Here is a 21,121-nt window from a genome sequence, read left to right as displayed (position 1 = left end):
AGCTTCTTTTATGAGCTAAAGTTGCCTTTTCAAATTAGCGGAAGAAGCAATTTTTAGGATTTCTTTAGAAGAATATTTTTTATTATCTTGGTCTCCTGAATAATATCCTAAAATGTCTCACCCTGTACTCAATTAAACTCCATTAGTGGAATGAACAGGAAAGCATTGCAGAGAAATTCTGTAAATCGAAAAATCCAGCAGGAATACATTCACACGCCATCTGAACGCAACGGGTATAACCAAATAGGGGTAGTTGTATCCCGCAGCTCTAAAGGGATGGCAATATAATCAGCTGTTTTTTGTTTTCCCAATTTTCATCAATATCTATTAAGATCTTGTACAATTTAATAGTGATTAAACGATGCTCTAGTGCTCCAAGTGCTATTGGTGCTTTTCAATTTCATTGATTTTGCCCGAGATATTTATAATTTTTTTCGCTAAATATGAATGTGTCCTCTCTGGGATTTTGGGACTTGGAGCCCCCATTATCCGATATTGCCCAAGTATTTGAAAGCAAGTCAAAGCTTTGCTTGCAATCGGCCTTGTGCCTCATCAACCACAAAGACGATCCTGCAATCTTTACAAACAGGGAACCATCCTGCACAATCCCCGGCTGTGAATGTGCCGAGTCGGATAATGCAGCTTTCAATCGCAATGAGCAACTCTTAAAACTTGTGCACAATAATGATGCGACAATTGAAGAGGAATACGAATCGCCAAAGAGTGTTCTTCCTTCTCAGGTTCTCATCAAAGATCCAGCAAGGTTTAAAATAGAAGAGCGGCCGTATAAATGTGTTTGGCCCGAGTGCAGTAAAACATTTCTTTTGAAACACCATCTAACAACCCATGAAAAAACGCATACAGGAGAAAGGCCCCATGTTTGTGTGCATTGTGGAAAAAGCTTTACTCACAAGTATTGTTTGAATACACATTTGCTTTTACATACCAATGAGAGGCCTCATCAGTGCTCTGAGTGTAACAAGAGGTTTACATTGAAGCATCATTTAATGAGTCACATTAATGTAAGTTTTTTGCACACAAAACAATTTTGTTTACTTATAAAGCTGCTAAATACAGCATGAAAAGTTTAAATGTGCATACAAAAGGATCGAATTATGCAACTTTTATTTCTTATTTTGTGTGTTTGTTTTCTATTTTATTTGTTAGTTACGTACTTGCAAGAAGAATTTTTCAATTCACAATTTTACAATTTCATAAGACTCTCTTTACTTCAATAAACTTCCTATTTCCACAACAAATTCGATGTTTGTATAAAAATCATAGAGAGCTGTTAAAAAATAATTGATAATAATTGTGCTCCATACTTGAGGTAGTTATTTAACAACCCTTTTTTCAAAGAAAATAAAAGTTTGTCGGTTTATTAAATGATTATGAATATAAAAACCAAGTGTATGCAATCGATAAATATTCATGGAATTTGACAAAGCTTCGAAATTGCCAGTAGAAGATACAGAAGAACATCGCACATGATTAATAAACTAATTCATGCAGCATTTCCTTTCTTCTCAATTGAAGGATCTTTTCCTTCCAATTCAAGTTATTTATTGTTTAGAGTATTACCTACAGTTTATAAAACATTTTTTTTTTCTGGAAAATCTCATCAAATAAAGTTTTCCATATTAACTATAATACTTTGTCTTCCTTTCTTATTTCGCATTTAATTTTGCACCAGATATGTTTCGTTGTTTGTGTATTGCACAAGTACTTTTGAGCCGTCACCATTTATAATATTTAATTTAAGGATGAATTAAATTCATTCATCAAAATTAAGGGCGATAAGTCAACCTCATGGTACTATTTTTTATTTAATTTTCTTTACATTTCCAGCTGTTTTGGTCTAATAATCCTATTGCTACCTTTAACTCTTTTAGGAAATAATGTGGAAAAATCGATTATCAAACAATAAAGCATAAATATAGCTTTAAAATGTACTTTGCTCCTTTACCTGAGTGTCTGTTGAATGGTATGATAACATTTTAAGCTGTTATTTCACAGGAAATTCTACAATGTTATAATGAGAATATAAATTATAATCGTGCCATTTAATAATGTAAATATGTTCATAGATTTAACAAATAATTAAACAAAAATATTAATCACATTAAAATTATGATTAATGTTTTTATCGGTCCTTCATTAATTCACAATATTTTGCAACTCGTCGCTATAAAATCTTGTAACGATTTATTTGCTTTCTGTAGGGGCAGTTTATATTTTCAAAACCGGCATTCCATTTCAGTTGTAACTCTACTGCAAAATTGAACATAAAAATAATTGAAAATACTTTATGCTTCTAAAAAATATCCTATTTTTTAGGTTCATAAAAGAGAAAAACCATTTATATGTGGAGATTGTGGCAAAAGCTTTCCATTGAAAAAGCAATTAATTACCCATGAAAAATTTCATAAAGGCGAAAGGCCCTTTGTGTGCAAGGAATGCGGCGATACTTTCGCACAGGAAAATCATCTAGTAAGCTTCAACATGTTATTAAAAATAAATTTGAAGACATATCAAAATGTTATCATTTTAAAACATTTTCACGCGTTTTTCAGGTAATGCATTTGCGATTTCATGGATCGTTAACGTCTTTTGTATGTGGACAGTGCGGTGCTACTTTTACAAGAAAATTTGAACTGGACAATCATGAACGACTTCATGGAAAAGAACCGTTGATTTGTTCCATCTGCAATAAGGAATTTTTGCAAAAACGAACATTGATGACCCACATGAAGTAAGTAATATTAAAACTCAACGGGTTTGCAAACAATGAACGAAAACTTTGCATTAAAATGCATTTTTAATTCCTACTTTTGACCTTCCTAACTTTTTAAATCTCTTGTTTAATCAGATCAAGCGTTTTAAATTATTAGTTAGACTTAAGTTGAATTGCATATTGCAGGCTTCATGAAAATAAAACATCATGCCGATACTGCGGCGATCCATTTCCCATTGATAAATCGGCAGGCCCTCAAACAATCCTGCATTTTTGCAAAGTGAATAAGCACAGTGGTGCTAAAAAGGCGACTTCCGATAAGGCAAAGATGCCGCCTAAACTCAATAAAAATAAAAAGTTCTTTTGTGATATTTGCTTTCGAAAGTTCGGTGCCAAACATGGACTCACCCAACACAAGAAACGCCAACATAACATTGGGGGCAATTTGTTTTCGTGCCATATTTGTAATAAGAGTTTTCGAGAGAAAATTGACTTAGTTACACATAAGCACTGTTTTTAGTCTTAAGCAGTTCAACTTTACATATTAGTTTAAATAAATTTCCAAATGTTCTTCTTAAAATACCGTATTTGTGGACAGTGATTCTACGACTGTAAATATCATATCTAATCATTCCCTAGTGAGATCCTAGTAGCTTTAATTCTAACTATGAAAATACATGACAATCTACGACGAAGTGGGTTTTTCAGCCAATTTTCATATATTTTTGCCCTCTTTTTGCGTTATAATCTCGGTAAATAATGATTTTAATTTAGTAATATTAAATGTATGCCTCTTACATAAATTATTTTTACTAAGTGAAAATGGAGAAAATGCGGAAGGCGGGCAAAGAACAAAGCCTGCTTTAAGTAAATGGTAAATGGATTTTCATCCACTTTAGTATCACTATGTACACACCTTTCCTCTTTTATCTACACTATTGTTTTTCTCAACTTTTCTAATAAGTCTTCTATGAGCAAATATATTTTTAAAATGGTTAAAGCACTTAATAGATAATCAATTTTAACCTGTTTTTTAGTCTGTATTTTTTACCTAGTACCATTTAGTTACTTTTGTTTCATTTTTTTTTTCGGACGAAACTATTTTAAGTAATAAAACGTTTTAAATGTTAAAATAAATACTATTTTATGCTTTGTCTTTTTTGAAAATTTTAATTTTTTGTTTAGTATTAGGTTAGCCTTTTTATGTATTTTAATTGACTTTCGACATATTTGAACTTGAAACTTAATAATAATGAGGGCTTGTTATTTGTGGTTATTTGTGTTATTAGGTTATTTTTAAATTATGTTATTCTATAAGCTTTCAATATATTAAATTCTGAAAGAATTGGATTTGTTTTACAAGTTTTACTTTGAGGGTGATGATTAATTCATACGATCCTAAACATCGCTCTCAGGAAAAGTAGGAAATTCAAATTCAAACAGTGTTTTAAATCTGATTTAAAATAATCAGTGAGGGTTTTAAAAAACCTGAAAAAAATTAAGTTTTCTCTTGCCCATCTTGTAGATTCCGGCTTCTTGAGTCATAAACATACTTTTATTTCCAACAAATTAAATTTCATAGCATTAAGGTATATTTTAGTGTTATTGTAGGCATTTGCCATTCTCTATAATTCTAATGTGATCTAATACTAATAGTGACTGCTAATAAACATTTGTTGCAAAGTTAACTTGGTGTTTATTTAATTTCGGAGCTCAGTTTCTCAAACCCAAAACAACAAGGTTTCAATTTTCATTTTGAGCTTGAAAACCTGCTACAATATAATAGAGCAAAGGAATTTTTGCTGTTTTTGCATCGTCTAGAACTCCCATTTTTGTTGTTAAAACGTCTCTGGTCAATCGCTCTCCAGTTTGGTAGGATTCTGAAGAAAAAAACGGTTGCAAGACTTGGTTTAAGAAATTGAAGAAATACTTCATACCTGCCGCCATTACTTGCTCGGTATATAAATAGCCATTCCAAGCTAGATATTCTCTAACCAATTCGTTTATTAGTTTAGTTTCCTGTGGGATTTCAGGCGCATCACCGGGATCTGAGTTTTTATTTAAAACGTTTATCACTGCAGCACGTATTTCACCTTTAAATCTGCCAAGAATTCCGTCTTTTTGCAACGATTCCCTAATTGCTAAAACAATACTTAATAACATGGGCCGATATAAACATTTGAAGATTTTAAAACAAATCGAAACATTTTTTCTTAGTAATATTGGTATTTTTGAGATAAGTAACAGATAATATTCAAAACTAACAGCAAACAATTTGAGTAAGAAACTAAAATCCTATACTTAGTGTATCATAGCAAAATCGTTATTTATAAATAGTGCCGTAAAAAAACTTTTAATGCTCATAAAAACCGACTCCATAAAAACCAGACAAAATTAAATTAAACTTCGTCGGTGGTACCGATTGTAACTGGTAAATTTGCCCAAATGTCCTTATCAATTAAGCACAACGCCTTTCAGTTGAGATAGCAAAAAAGCCTTTCGATTTTTTTTATTTAATTTTTATTGTTTAATATGTAGGTACATAATATTTTATTTACGATTGGTTATGCGATGTAGAACAGTTAAGACATAAAAACAGCACAAATTTGAGTAAAAAATAATTCTATTTCTTCTAGGAATTCCACCTCACTGAAGCCGTTCCAAGCAAACCAATTCCAAATTTTTCATGCAATTTTTTAAAATTTTTATACATACATTTTTTTAAGCCGAATAATTTTTTGTCGGTGACTACAAATAATGTGAAAGGTGAGAATGAAATCATTTAAAAGTAGTTTTTTACTAATAATATTCACAACAAACACCTACAACGCCAAAGAGCCATAGTTTGAGAACCTGTACCTCCCTGAAAAAGCGTCTATGTATAAGACGATTAAATCGGCATTAAAATATCGCGAAAAATGACTCAACTGTTCCAGCACCTTATGCATTTTCCCATTCCCAGGAACAGACTCTTTAGAAAATAATACACATTGCTTCTTATACTCAAACAAAAGATGCACAATTAAAATGAAATGTTAAATTTAATTAACAAATACATAGCGGAACATTGAGTGCTGTGATATAAATCTACAAGATAACTGTATATAAACTGGTCCCACTTGAAATAAAAATAATCATGAGATCAAACGTTGTTAAACAAATATTAAATAACGTTCTTGTATTTCTGTTCATTATAGCACTAGTGTTGTAAAACTGCAAAAATTCTAAATTCCTAAATGTAATGCAATTTCTTAATAGCTCTACTTATAAATAAATAGACAGGGTGTCCCACCGGGAACCGCCTCGATGGATATCTGGCACACTATAATCAGGAGAAATTTGAAAATTGAACATTGTGCCGAACTCATTGGGGACAAGCGATGTAAATATTCTAGTTCCAAGAAGGCCACACTGCCGGATATCCCCGAAGTAGGTTATAACTTGCCAATTTTAAATGAAACACCCTATATATTATTAGATTTTTGGATTCTACTCTATTTTAAATATATTTCATGTATAATATCCTTTACCTAAGTCTATACGTTTTTGATCTATTTGAAATTTTATGTGAAAAATGCCAGTTGCAGCCAATCGAATAATTATTATTTTTTCCTATAAGGAAATATGTGCTGGTTAATTTGAGTCGCATTTCTTGTTCAAATAGACTTACTTTAATCGAATTTCAACAAAATTAGTTTAAAAATGACGTTAAGAAAACCGCCCAAAATCAATTTTTTCAAATGGAAACACCATTTTTGATAACTTTATCTTAATCAGTACTAAAATTAAGAGTAAGTTTGTGTAAAGATGCCTATTCCAAAAGTGTTTAGTTTTCGAAATATTGCCAATTTAATGTTTTTATATGGCTATTTTGTGGCATCTTATTTTAAATACTGTCACTCTCAGTTTCCATGGCAAAAGGGGTCTGTCAGTTACTTTTTGAAAATAATTAATAATTATATTTTAATTTAATTTTTTTTGCAGAATTTTCTCTTACAGCTTGAGCCTGTGTCGCAGGATACCCTCTAGGTGATAGTTCTTGATTACTTTTTGATAAACAATTTGTTCTTATTGCGAAATAGGAGCACTATTTATCAATCTGTAATAGAAGGTGAGGAAATTCTGTTTTCACCTTTTTTGGATACTTTAAATTCAAATATTAAACAAGTTGGCACAAAAATGGTCACTTTCGTCATGGAAACTGAAAGCGACAAGATGAGGCAACATAGCCATATACAACATTAAATTGACAATGTTTCGAAATCTAAACACTTTTGGAATAGACAACCTTACACAAACTTGCCCTTATTTTTCATACTGAATAATATAAAATTATCAAAAATGGGGGTTTCCATTTAAACAAATTGATTTTGGGCAGTTTTCCCAATTTTATTTTGAAAATTATTTTTTTAACATTTTGTATTAATAGTGATCAAAGTTGATGCCTACTTCCGGAATAACCGGAAGTGTGGCCATCTTGAAAATACTTTAGATCGCTTGGCCTCAATGACTTCGACACACCGTCCAATTTTCAAATTTCTCCGAATTACAGTTTGCCAGATAATAATGGCGACGATTCCCGGTGGGACACCCTGTATAATATAATTTAAAGACATAAACAGTGAAACAATTAGGACAAAACCTTACAGACCGTAATTTTGAAAGCAAGTTAGAAAAAGTTGTTACATTTTGCGTGATTATCTAAGTTTTAAAAATGGTATAGATTTTTAATACACTTTTTCTCGTTATTCATGTTAATCAAGCTTTATTAGTGTAATTTAATAATGACGATACTGTGAGATTTATTACGTCGATTTAATACCAATTAACTAGAAATAAAATGTTTGATTTTTTTGTTTTAATCTGCTGTTCATATCTGTATTTTGAATGTTCCCTAGCTGATAACAGCATATGCTAATGTACGATTTTTTCCTTTGACGGAGAAATACATTTTTTTCTGAGTAACAACCTATTATAATCAGGGAATTATATGTATGTATTTGAAATGTATATAAAATTACTAGATAAACTATGAATAGTTTATAGGTACTATGTTTTTCTATGGTTCGTAAGACAATGTTTAAGCCATACCTTGTAACAAATCAGTCTCAGCAGGTTCGCCCATTCTAATAAAAGCTTCTATATAGATAAAATGGAGCTATATACTAGAGAAAATACGCTTCAATGTTTCACTTGCTGAAAATTTCAACTACCAAATGCTATTTGTTTGTATCAGTCACAATTCAGAACTACTATAGAAACAGTGAACCCCACCTGCTGCGGCAGTTACGAAACATACAGGGCGTGTTATTTGGCTCAGGTTAATATGCCACAATAAGGGTTGTTTAAGATTTGGGCAACTATTTGTGGCTTTACGCCGTTATTATAATATGCATCAATTACTGTCCTTTTATTAGCTGCCAAATAAGTGAGAAAACGCTTCATTTATAATTACTAGAGGACTGAAAACCAATAGCACCTGCAAAACGTTTATTAAAATCCAGTGGTTATTAATAATAAATCAACCAGTAGCTAAGTGTCAGTCATTTTCAAAATTTCCCGTTTAGTAATGCTTTAAAAAGAATGCTCGTCTGTTTTTTGGAAACCCTTATTATTGCAACCTGGATCAATTTGCTCTGGACTCTGTCCCTCATGTGCTGCTGATCGCATATGGAAAATGAATGGTACTTTGATAGCCTGCATAGCAACAGCTATTATTGTATCTGCCCTCTGCTGCGCCTTGAAAAGAATTTGTCCCTGCCTATAAACGATTAAGTAAGTCCGCTAAATCTGAAATACGCACTTTCTACTTCGCTCGGTCTTTCCAGATTTTAACTCTTGAAGGAATTATTACTAATAGAAACAATGCAACGTTCGCAACTTCGCCAGCCGCAAGCTGGTCCATCTCGAGCAGGTTCGGTCAGTCAGCAACCTCTCAATAAGCCTCCAGAAAAAGCGAAACAAGATGATAGAAACAAAGATCCAAAAAAGGCAACTGACAAGAAAACTATCGAATTTTCATTGCCGGCTTTGAGTATTGTCGGAAAGAAAAAGGGTGAGTATCTACATTTAATAATGCTTCCTCAAAATGTGTCTTTCTGGTTTAGAACTGGATTTTGAACTAATACGCAAGAAGATAATGCGAAGAGGAAATCCGGAAGGAGAAGATAAGAAGCAGTTAGCAGCGATTCTAAAGCACTTGAAAGAGAGCAAAACCAAGATTCGAGTTCAGGAGTTTGTAAATTTAGTCGCAAAGTTCACTGCTGATAATGGTAATCTGGGTCTAACGCCTCAAAGACTTTAAACTAAAGTTGCGATTATCAGGGGAAATAATGAGAAAAGTCATGGAAGATGACCTGATTTCCTTCCGGAAACTAGTAACCAAAGTGTACGAAACCATGACCCAGGATGTCAGCGACGTGTTAGTGAATGAGCAAATTCAAGCAACCAACTTTTATCAGGAACGCAATAACATGTTCAACAGCAAAATGATGTGGATGATTAGCGAAATATTCCAAATGATTCCCGAATTCGATTTTGAGAAATTTGAAAAAGACAAAACGGAATTTTTGAACTACATCTGCCCAATTCCTGCTCTAGTAAAAAAAGCGCAACACTTTTTTCCATTTTCATCAAACATTTACTTTTGCAGATCGAGCGAAATGCTGAAGACGTTGAACTGCAAAGAAGACAAGAAGCGTTCCACAGATTGCAGTGGCTGAGAATTGAAGAAGAACGATTGGCCGAAGAAAATCGACGGTAATTTCCGCTCAAAGGAATCAATTTTCGATAACCCCCTTTTTTTAACAGGTTGGACGCCAGGTTGGATTATCTGAAGAACCAACTAGACAGAGATAACACTCATGCGTCCATGAAGAGCAAGCTTATTGAACAGAGGATGCATGATCTGGAAGATGAAGAACAGGAAAAGCAGGAAAAGTAAGGAAATTCATTTAAACAACGAACAACCTAGAATTAACATTTTCTTCGCTTTTAAGACTGAATGAACTGGAAGGAGTACTAGGGAAGAACATTGTGAGAACAGAAGCATATATTCGACTGGAAGAGGACGAGGCCATACGAATGACTAAACCAAGTGTGAAGGAAGACACGAAAAAGACCAGTAAATGAACCTGAATGTACAAAACAACTGTTTCGATTAATATGAATTATCAACAGCAACTCGACACAAAGAATCAGACGGTTGGTCTTCAAGGACTGCGGCAGGCATTGAAGAACAAGCAGCAAAACGACTGGTTGATGCTGGTCGGGCTGTTACTGACGAGAAGAGGAGAATGAGGCGTAGGGAACGAGAACCAGACAGAGAGGTAATAATTTCTTAACTAAAAATAATGAAGAAGGGAAACATGAGAAAATATTTTAATAACAAACATAAGAGTGATTTATCCTCAAATTAACGGCCCGATTTAAAATGACGATGACAAAAACCTGCGTCTTAATAATTTTTTTGCCCTCTGAAAATGCCCAAATATTGTGTCCTGTAACAAATCCGTTCACTGTCCGACAAATTCTAGGATTTAATAAATAGATTTAAAAAAACCGTTAAAGTTAAGCAGATTATTTTTTAGTTAAATTTATAGGATTTTTTGTATGAATATAATGAAAGTTTAATTTTGCTTAAGTTTGTTAGTTTAATATGTCATAATAGGAATTATGGCACATAATATTAAACAAATCCTTTACAAATATTTTTCTTACTTTTCTCTCAATATTCCAATTCTGGCATTTCGGGGTTGTTGCTCACTGTATATTAACTGAAATATTTTTAAACTACCAGCATTTATTCATAGCTAAAACCTACATATTTTTTCAGATACAAAACAATTAACATTCTTTAAGTTAATTTAAGTAATCTATATTTATATTTTATATTTATTTATAGCCATTTACGAAGGAATTTATTTATAACAAATAGAACAGTTTTTTTGGTAAAATATCAAAGATTTTTAAAAATGTACACAAAATTTTACAAAAAAGAATACCATATGAATTTTTTTACTATTTTGAAAAAAAATTAATTGTCGAAAAATCTAGTTGAATTAAGAGTTTATTATTTCATTGTTTAGCACAATTTTAGCCCAATTTAGCAACAACATAGTGCTTCTCTATTTGATACTTTTTTCAATGGGCAAGTCTAACAAATACTTACAGTTCCTGTACATATTTTTTGAAATTAAACCACATCCTAAATAATATAGATATATTAGTATGTTTTCAAATACACAAAACCCACTTACAGTTCTTTGCTAAAAATAGCCAATAACTTAATTTAACAACATGTTGTACCTTCTCAGTTAAAAATTTCTTTCCTACTCAGAACTTCTAGATTCGTAACTTCTGTTCCTAAAAGGAAAGCAAACAGCAGTATTTGCGTAGCACAGCGTGTATAAATATAAATTTAAAAAAATAGTTTGTAAGTTGGTCTAAAAACTCCTATTCATTTAATTTTGCCCATCATGTGGAATGCTGATAAACATTTTTTCAGACTATTTCTGTGAATTTACTTGAAATTAAACCCCAGATGCGTGAATTATATTATAATATTTTCCAGACAACCTTGTTTGGTGAAACCCGAGACAAAGACTATCCAGAAATGCGTACCATGCGAAGATTGGACGAAAAAACGGTTCAGCAAACGACCACGACTATCCACGAAAGGCGACCTCCACGTCCTCGCAAAAAGGGTGCCTGTGGAGGCGGCTGTGGATAATAACAATTAAATTTCCTTTTACTCTAGCTATAACATTCCGAATTATTTGTAATCGATAAAAAAACCAACAAATAAAATTGTTATTCGACACGAGCAGCTAACAGGTGGATCCATTAACTAGGCGTAACAAGGGAGTGTTTTAATATGAGTCTAATATATACAATAAACAGAAAGATGTAATTAATAAAACATGTTGCTAAATTATCAACATTTCAAACTCCCCCGTGTAAGGGTGTGCGATTGTCGCTGAATTCACGATACTTAATTGAAGAGTTGTGAGCATGCAACTTTTGGATTATTATTGCTTGTAATTATAATCGGAATTAAGTGGAATAGGAAAAAATGCACCAAAACTGTTTACAAAAGTGAATAACTGCCATTTTAAAAAAAATTGTTTTTGGACCAGCAAATGCCTGATTTAAGAGAAGCAAAAAAGTAATAAACCAAGACCAAGACCAAGACAAATTTAATCTTAGACAGTAGCCTTTTGAAATAGCTGCCTTTCAAATGGAAAATACACGTTTATTCCGATTTTGGTTAAAATATTTTATTTGATTAAAGATATAGAATTTTAAATTTTCGCTAAATAATCTTTCGAGGATTTACAACCACTCAAGTTCTTCAGTATTTCAAAATATTTGTCCAAAATGCAAAATTGCAGAATGAAAGGCAAATTTTCGCTATTAGAACACGCACTTTATTCTCTACGGGTTTTAATGATTATGATTAATGTTAAGTTCGTCAACCAAAAGCTAACAAAATATACAAACCATCTCTAAATGGGAGCGTAATATGCACACATTTTTATATGGTGTTTTAATACTTTTAAATATAATAAATCTGTTATTTTTAAAAGCAACCGAGTAGATTATGCTTCTTTCTGTTCCTCCTCAAATGTTTTCTGCATGCAGTCTCTAGAACAAACTGTTTGTTTTATTAATTTTCAGCACAAACATCGCGGTTGATTTTTTGTCAATACTCAAATAGAAAAATATTTCAACAAATATAGTGTGAAAATGCAAAAAAATGTTTTCTTAATTTATATTCCGTTTTTTTTTTTGGTTTGTCCGACATGGTATTTCAACGATCACCATTTTAGTTAATGTTGCGTCTATTTTCGGACATGAAATATGGGTAGATGTTAATTAATAAAAGCACACTTGAGCATACCTTAAGATAAAACATGGCAAAGTATGTTAATTTCTATAGTGCATGGACGTTCGGCTCATGGTATTGACGTATCAAATCTATTTTAATATTTCAAAGTGAGCTAGTTTTGTGCAGATTTTTATTTTTCAGTTACATTGGAAGACGTAATAGATATGGTCTTACTTATTCCACATATTTAGCTTCGATTTACTTGAGCGCGTTACTGGTGCGGATAATCTACTCTTTTGCTTCCAATTTCATATAGGACGGGCCCTAGAAAAATTGCCAGAATATCCCTTACTCACACCTGTTGGCGCGTTCCGAAACGCATCACACACGACTGAACAACATTTTTTCATCTACTGTAAGTAATTCATTTAATTAATAATTTGTTTGTTTATGGCCAATCAAATATACAGTAATATTGTAGTTAAAAAATGGTATCGCCCGACGAACGAACTTCAAATGATGCAGAATCCAGGGATCTGGAAGAAGGAGGCATTAAAAAGCGGCATCAGAAAACCACCGACGATGAAATTCCAAAGAAACCGGGAAGACCATTTCCTGGGTTTCGCAAAAATTTCTACGAGTATTTTGCGGAATATTCCAATAATACTGGGATACATGGATTTAAGTATATGGGAGATCAGCAAATGACCATTTTTGAACGGTAACGTATTTTGTCAAGTTTTGAAAATAATGTAAATATGGTATTTGCTTAACAAAAAAATGATAAATAAATGTAAAAGAACTATAAATTTTTACAATTGGGATTATTCCAGAGCATAACGATCGAGCCTCAGTAATTAATAACTTTAGATATTTTATATGCACAGGTGGATTGAAAAAGTCGTGAGAAAGCTTCGTTTGACGGGCTCAAATTCGCCTTATAAAATATTTTAAAACCGTGCAGATAAATACGGAACAAGAATTAGTAACATACGTTTGGGAGAAAAGAACTCCATTTTACACTAGTGGCAAACAATGTCCGTATCTTCATCTTAAAGCTTGTTCTCCACGTTAATAAAACTTCATCATTTACGTGTTTTCTTGACTGTCTTTGCAATTTCAATATTAACAATATACCTGGGTTGCAGTAATTTATGTCGATTTTGTGATGATGTTATTTATTTTGTTACTTTTATTCTCTTAGAATTTATAAAATCAAACACAAATTTAAACAGAATTAAAATAACAAATTAAAAAACATCATTTTGAAACATTTGTGCAGCTTCAAAAAAAACATGAGGATAGAACCAAGACATCAATTGCTGCCACATGTGGAGTAACATGATAATTAATTTTCACACATCATGACAAAAGAAAAAAAAAACACTTTCATTAATTTATATGAAAATACACATGTATACTCACGGAAAAGCTATAAATTCAAGAATTTATCTTTTTCTAAGACTAGAAGAACTAGAAGTTTTGCATTGGTGGCATTATCAACAATTTATTGGTAAATTTTCAAACTTGAGCGATTTTTGTCAAAATAGTTTAGGCGGTTTGTAATGGGTTTGCTGCGAAAATTTAAATACATTCATTATAGGCGCATGCAATAGGCAATTCGCCAATGGTTTCGTAAAAGTTAAATTCGATCTTCCCGCCTAAGACTGAAAGTTACTGATTTTATAACTAAAAGCATCAAAGTCCATTTTTCCACAAACTTTCGAAATTGAGCCATTTTCATTATCGACGATCTGCAAAAACTCCGCAAAAAAAACTACCAAACGGATAAAAATTAAAAGTTGTAAATTATTCAGTTAAAAGCAGCAAGTTCTATGACAGACAAATTTTAGTTTTCGTGGCATCATCAGCTATTTTTCCACACCTTTTCGAAATTGAACGATTTACCATTCTTTTCTGTTTAGTAGACTTTACTACAGGCAAAATACGACTGTTTAATTTCGTGCTTGCAACAGCAGTAATTATTCTTAAACGATTTCTTGTTATATCGAAAAATCTTTGTAAAAACTCGTAAGTAACATTTAAATCATATTGGTAAAAAATAAAATGGTTCCACTATAAATAAAGTTGTGACGAAATATAGCTTTTGGTCGATGCAAGCCTTGTAATGTCTTAGATATATTTTCTTATTACACCATATTAGGGAGAGTTTAGTTTCAGGTTTATAGGCTGATATGAAAACCGTACTAATGTAAGACTAAGGATTTCTCAAAAGAAGTTTAATTTACAGGCAACCGTTTGGGACTAAAACAAAACATTCAAGTGCTTCTACTTTTACATACGCATTTAACCAGAATTTGCATTCTGTCGTAAACTTCGTCGAACTTTGAATTTAAAAAAATAGAAGCAGTTTGAAACTTTTTTGCATATTTTTGACACAATTTAAACCTAAAACGATTTCTAGGAAAAGCTTTTTCTCTGCTACAAAAATTAACTGCGCTTAATAATACTGCGCATCTTAATAAAATTATCCGCTTGTTTAAGATTATGGTGGTTGATACTATTTTCCATCTCATTGTATATCTGCATAAATTTAATCATTCAAACTTACATAAAATGGGACACTTCGCCAGTTTTGGTGAGTTTTGCTCGGAGTCCTACACCTGTTTGGCAGGTCCCATTTCCAGGTAAGTAACTACTAATGTTGATTTTATACATAATTAATTAAAACATCTTAGCTGTTACTGTATGTTCCGAAACCAAAGCCAAGCAAACACAATACAATTTTACCCATTTCTACCATCAAATGATTGGTGGTAATAATTCGATGACAGAGGAAGAGTGAGTATTGTTTGTATAGCTGGCAAAGCATAAAAAGAGTGTCAATTTTAGAAAACGAAAATTTGCCGACCTTGCACTTATGTGCGATAATCATCTCTACAACAAAGGCAATGCCACAACCGACTATGACACAATCAATTTTCTGATGGGTGTGAGTTTTGCATTAAAATTTAAATTTAAGGAACGGTTTCACCCCGATGTTCTTCCAGATTGCCCCTCAGTTTGACGAAATGCTCTGGCAATGCAAATACACACTTCTGAACGGTTCCTGCTACGACTTCTTCACTCCAATACTGACCGAAGAAGGTCTTTGCTACACTTTCAACATGTTGGATAGAACAGAGTTATTAAAAAATAATGTGTGAGTATTCAATTCCATACTCGCAAAACGATAGAAATTTAACATAAATTAATCATGTTGCAGATTTCTGCCTGGTGACTATATGAACCATGGCAGAAAGTCGGAAGGTTGGAACTTAGAAGATGGGTATCCGGCTAGTGCGTCTATCAGCACTTACCCGCGAAGAGCGATGTCAGCAGGATTTACATCAGGCTTTCTACTGCTGCTCAGAGCTTACGAGCAAGACTTGGATTATATTTGTAAAGGACCAGTTCAAGGATTTAAGGTAAGGTATTTCTCTAAAAAGTTTATTTTTCTTAATAAGAAGCTACTATTTGAGCTTTGAATAAACCGAAATATTTTGCTAGTGCACTTCCTAAAAATATAGAAAATTTAATGCCAACCTCAATCGATGATAAGAGATAGCTGTGCTTATAAGCCAATATTACCGGTATTTTCAATAAATGTCTTTGATTTGGACGTCGCCCTCAAATGTAATCGAATATCTAAGTAACAAAAAAGTATTGTTTTTGATGTACGTTGATACAGATTTCAAAATCAAATTATGATCACTTCAATTGTGGGTTTCCAGCCTATCAGCCATCACGACCAAATAATAGTTCAGAAACCTGTACTTCATCTTGCAGATTACAAATAATACAAATTAAGAGTTTGCAGAAAAACCTCGAGTTATTTATATGGCCTGTAACTTTCCTGCTGTATTTATGATCCTGTATGTAAGTGATATTAGTAGAAGAAAGAATGAAGAAAGTTCGGATTTAAATGAATGGGGCAGATAGTAAAAACACTATAACCAACAGAAAAAGGTGGCGTTATAGGGACTTCAAAACAAGCACTATTTTTATAAACAATGAATCGGTTCTAATCATCAAAACTAAATAGTGTACAAGCATAAATAAGTTCACTTTTTATTGACAAAAATACGATCTATAATTAATTAGAAAATTACTTAAATAAACATTCCTAGAACTCCATAAAAAATAAAACTTTCGTACAAAGCATATACATTTAGTCGCGAAAATACACATACTAAACTAAAATGGAAATTAATGAAAAAAACAGACATTCTTACACGTACATTCAAGGGCGGATCCAGAGGGTCATAACCTCCCCCTTGTGCTGAGTTTATGTCGAGTAATGATAATCTAATTTCATAGACAATTTAGGAAAATAAATACTTTGTATGATGGCAAACATCAGCGCGAATGACACGCATATTATGAATGTTCGTTCAGTATGAATAAATACGTAACTCCTAATACAGGCCCGATTTGGATCATTGAAAATTATTTCTAAAGCGAGTGATTTTTCCTAAAAATTGTTGCTGGTGGGACAGTTGAGAAAGTTGAAACTTATAAGAGTTTGAAGGTCAAAATGTTGTTTTTTCAAGGAAAATGTTATCAATGTTTTCTTTGTAGATTTAAGACTCTATTAATATCGGGCCGATTTCGAAATTTGTTGGAAAACTTACGATTTTCTATAAAAACTTCAACTCGGAAAATTGGACTCGGTTGAAAAACTTGGAACTTATGATGATTTGAAGGTCGAGAAGACGATGTTCCAAACGAAATGCTTTGGATTTTTAGCTCGATTAACTCATTTTCAAAACAGAATATGAGATTGTTTGTAAAGAATTCTAGTAGTAAGTTGTATTCTCGACACATTCCCTGTCTATAAGAAAATTTGTATTTGCAACAGTTTGGAAGGAAATGAGCTCTGTATTTCCACTCTTTACCCTGTAACTCAAACGAGAAATTCAAAAACTATTAAAATACCCATAGACTTGAGACTAACCCATAAAAAATTGTTTTCAAAGTTCATTTTGGTTACCGCTTCCGTGTCAGGGGAGTTTAAATTTTAAGTTAAAGACCTGAAGAGCTGATTATTCCTGGAAACAAAAGATTTTTTAACCCCTAAATAAATTTTTAGGAGCAACTCAAAGGTTTAAACAAATTTGCGGTCAAATTTTTTTTTTCCAAAATTTTTAAAATTTTCTATTTTTTTGAAAATCGCAAAGCGTTCGACTGTTTCATAAATCTTTTACAAATTAATATTGGTTGAAAAAGTCGATATTTAAGAAGACTAATACCGAATAGACGATTTTCCAAGAAAAATATTTTTCATCAAAAAATTTCCAGTACATTTAATGCCAAGTACCCGAATTTTTGAAAGAATATAATTTTTTGCCTACGGAGGTCCTTTTTTAATGCTATTTTCCTCTAAGTGTCTTTCTTTGTGTGTACATGATAAATAAAGTAATATTTAATGCTACAATCGAATAATTTTGTTTGTTAGAATGGGCCGTTATCTCTAAAGTGCTTTATTTCTTTCATCACTCGTGTCATGCTCTTAGCGAGGTGACAATTATCAAATTATAATTGAAATAATTACATATTTAATACGGTTGATAACAACCCGCTAAACAATTTTTAGTTTCAGAAACGTTTCAGAAACGTATAACAAATCCCAGAAACGTTTCAGTTACCTGCACTATATGCTCAGCAATGTCCGCCCTCAGAAACATTTCACTGAAACGTTTCGCTGAAACATTGCAGAAACGTTTCGTTGAAATGTTACTGAAGCGTTGCGCTAGACGTTATTTAAACGTTGCAAATAAATATTTTGTAACATTATACATGGTGTATCTTTGAAGAGTGCAAATATTTTAATTGGTGATACATAATGGCCCTAGAAGCAGAACTATAGGATTGCCGTGCTTCGAGGCCAAAAATATACCACCAGTTGAAATATTTGTACTCATAGAAGGATCCCTATGTAGTTTCATGATTCTATAACATTTTCATAAAAATATTTGCAAAACATTTTAAGCTAACTTGTTTAAAAACGTTTTAAATGTACAATTCACAGGCTCGAAAAGTTGATGAATAAAACTCAAATGGCATAAACATATACAATAAAAATTTTATTAAATAAAGAAACAAGAACCAACACAAACACACAGAAATAAAAATGATTTCTAAAACTCAGTTATCTCTAAGCAAAGGACGGCAGTCTTCTTTGGAGTTGGGTAAATTCTCAGTTTATAATCAATCATCGTTTTCGACAGCCTCAACCTCAACCTAAATTGAAAAAATAATAATACAGCCCTATACAGTGTACAGTTTAAGATGGAGTATTCAAAATATTCAATATATACAGAACTGTTAGTATTATATAGTTTGATTACGTTCTTGTACACCAAACGCCAAAGATGCCTGTTAGAAATATTTATTTTTTATTGTTCGGCTCATTTTATTGTCCTCAAATAATATTCATAAGCCTTTTAATACATAAATGAACTGAACAACTCGAAATGAGAACAGCATAACATCGTCCACATGGTCTAAGTTGGATGGTCTAATTTAGCTAAATATACTTACCTACACTAAAGTTTCTACAATTAAAAAATATAGGTACTTATCAATATATTATCACTTATTTTGCTGAACCAGTCAAGTAATTTAATAATGAAAAATAAAATAATACAACCTCCCAAATAATGCGTTGTTCGGAGAGATGAAAGTGGTTATGTTTTATAAGATAATAAACGGCATGCGTGCTGGGAGGCGGTAGAACTATGAATCACATATGCGCTAAAGACGTTTCTGAAACATTTTTGAAACGTTTCCGTGATATGTTACATTTGTGCAATATAACTGCACATTTGAAACGTTTCAGTTATGTTTTATGTTTAGCGGGAATCGGTTAAAATTAAGCTATAAATCCGTATTTAACAGTATTTCTTGTGTTTATTTTTTCATTGCTGTCTCAGAATGACGCAAAACCTTTTATATCGTTCAGACAAGATAAAAACGCTGTTATTAGGGACTGGAAGCACCTGCAAAAGTTACCTATTTTAACGGAAGAAAGTTCTAAAGCATACGAAAATAAGTGCGCAGTAATTTCGAAAAAACCGTTATATAAAATTAGCATCATAAAATCCCCCAATCACATGCGAGCAGCATAAATGCTACCAAAGAAAAACTACAACCCTGGTTACCATCTACTTCTAGAAAATCGAATTCAGTCCGGTTCCAGACCGCCGAAAATTTCTTAAAACCCCGACTTTTTCTGAAAAAACTCAATTAGTGGCTGTTGCTTAAAATCTTGATCTGGACCTTACAACAGGCCTGAAAACAGGCCAAAATATAAATAACTAGTCCAGGATCACTGCCATCCTCTTAGGACGCTATCCGCTTAACCATCACAAAGCTATTAACAAGTTCCACCTAGCTTTAGGCATTTTGGTTCGGATTCTGCGCTATTTTACCATTTTAATACTACTAGTAAAAAGCGTCTTCGGATTATGATTTTTCCGGAAAAATCGATTAAACATCATGGTAAAATGACAATCCTCAAATTATTTTCTTTCCCAGATCCATCTGCATAATCCAGCTGAAACACCTCGAGTTGGTATGCAATACTTCCGAGCTCCACTTAATCAAGAAGTAGTGGTGGCAGTAAAACCGGATATGATGACCACTTCGGATGGCTTGAGGGATTATGATCCGCATAGGAGACAGTGCTTCTTTCCCAAAGAGCGACGTTTAGCGTATTTCCAAAGCTATACACAGCAGAACTGCGAAGTTGAATGCCTTACGAATTATACACGAAATAAATGCGGATGTGTAGCATTCCACATGCCACGTAGGTCATGATGGCCTTAACAGTTCTGCAAGATTTTTTATGTTGTTGTTGGTTTGTTTTTAGATGAAGAAGGAACAGAAATTTGTGGAGTGGGCAGCATTGTTTGCATGTTTGAAGCCCAAAGTACAGTATTTCGTAGTTGTTAAAGATAATGTGTTAATGATTAAATTATTGTTTTTAGATGAGCTGCTTCAGAGAGAAGTACAATCTGGTTTAAAGCGGGAAAAGTCACCAGAAGAAAACCCTGCGTCTGATTGTGACTGCTTACCGGGATGCACCTCATTGGTTTACAATGCGGAAACTTCTCAAGCAGATTTTATGTGGGAAAAACTCTTTCAAGCTTACAAGGCCAATATGAGTGAGTTTCCTGGGGTCCAAATCACCAGAATCAATATCTTCTTCAAAGAGCAACAATTTATCACTTCTGAGCGAAACGAGCTGTATGGGCAAACGGACTTTCTTGCCAATTGTGGCGGCATTTTGGGACTTTTCACGGGTTTTTCATTTCTTTCAATTGTAGAAGTTATATATTTCTTGACCTTAAAGCTGATGTGCAACGTGAAGAAGTATGGAAGACATTACTGGTCGGGATCGCCGCAGTTAGTGAACAACGATATGTATGTTCACAAAAAATAATTTTATTGACAAAATGGATTTAGGTCTTTGAATAGTGTTTTCTAATTTCAATCTATTCGTGCTAGACTTAGATATATTGTATGATTATACCCAAATAAAATTTTGGATCGTA

At 32.7% G+C, this 21,121-nt stretch overlaps 4 protein-coding genes across 5 annotated transcripts; 3 read left to right on the top strand and 1 right to left on the bottom strand.

Moving 5' to 3' along the window:
* Positions 1–98: 98 nt before the first annotated feature.
* LOC109537862 (zinc finger protein OZF) lies at positions 99–4,422 on the top strand. The gene is made up of 4 exons (XM_019904791.2): positions 99–1,022; positions 2,338–2,490; positions 2,574–2,752; positions 2,921–4,422. Exons 1-4 carry the CDS (start codon positions 444–446, stop codon positions 3,252–3,254), a joined length of 1,245 nt encoding a protein of 414 aa, XP_019760350.2. The 5' UTR covers positions 99–443; the 3' UTR covers positions 3,255–4,422.
* LOC109537863 (centrosomal protein 20) lies at positions 4,411–7,988 on the bottom strand. The gene is made up of 3 exons (XM_019904792.2): positions 7,826–7,988; positions 4,672–4,875; positions 4,411–4,614 (listed from the first exon to the last, which is right to left on the bottom strand). Exons 1-3 carry the CDS (start codon positions 7,857–7,859, stop codon positions 4,478–4,480), a joined length of 375 nt encoding a protein of 124 aa, XP_019760351.1. The 5' UTR covers positions 7,860–7,988; the 3' UTR covers positions 4,411–4,477.
* A 259-nt stretch (positions 7,989–8,247) lies between these two features.
* LOC109537860 lies at positions 8,248–11,558 on the top strand. Of its 2 annotated transcripts, none has more exons than XM_019904788.2 (9): positions 8,248–8,509; positions 8,595–8,789; positions 8,842–9,006; positions 9,059–9,333; positions 9,387–9,493; positions 9,545–9,673; positions 9,733–9,857; positions 9,914–10,062; positions 11,307–11,558. In XM_019904788.2, the coding sequence occupies exons 2-9, from the start codon at positions 8,600–8,602 to the stop codon at positions 11,463–11,465; spliced, it is 1,299 nt and encodes a 432-aa protein (XP_019760347.1). In that variant the 5' UTR covers positions 8,248–8,509; positions 8,595–8,599; the 3' UTR covers positions 11,466–11,558. The 2 variants fall into 2 exon arrangements, with proteins under 2 accessions (XP_019760347.1, XP_019760346.1); XM_019904787.2 differs by having other exon boundaries at positions 8,563–8,789.
* Positions 11,559–12,685: 1,127 nt separating this feature from the next.
* Positions 12,686–21,121, top strand: LOC109537855 (pickpocket protein 28). Its single transcript, XM_019904784.2, has 10 exons — positions 12,686–12,978; positions 13,045–13,284; positions 15,069–15,211; positions 15,263–15,365; positions 15,417–15,516; positions 15,575–15,726; positions 15,790–15,991; positions 20,103–20,373; positions 20,437–20,496; positions 20,555–21,121. Exons 2-10 carry the CDS (start codon positions 13,052–13,054, stop codon positions 21,007–21,009), a joined length of 1,719 nt encoding a protein of 572 aa, XP_019760343.1. The 5' UTR covers positions 12,686–12,978; positions 13,045–13,051; the 3' UTR covers positions 21,010–21,121.

Source organism: Dendroctonus ponderosae, unplaced genomic scaffold, assembly GCF_020466585.1.
Source record: "Dendroctonus ponderosae isolate FM_Combo_2020 unplaced genomic scaffold, Dpon_F_20191213v2 Dpon_F_20191213_2, whole genome shotgun sequence".
NCBI classification, from domain to species: domain Eukaryota; kingdom Metazoa; phylum Arthropoda; class Insecta; order Coleoptera; family Curculionidae; genus Dendroctonus; species Dendroctonus ponderosae.
Note: the sequence above shows the minus strand (reverse complement) of the source record. Positions and strands in the feature narration are given on the sequence as shown.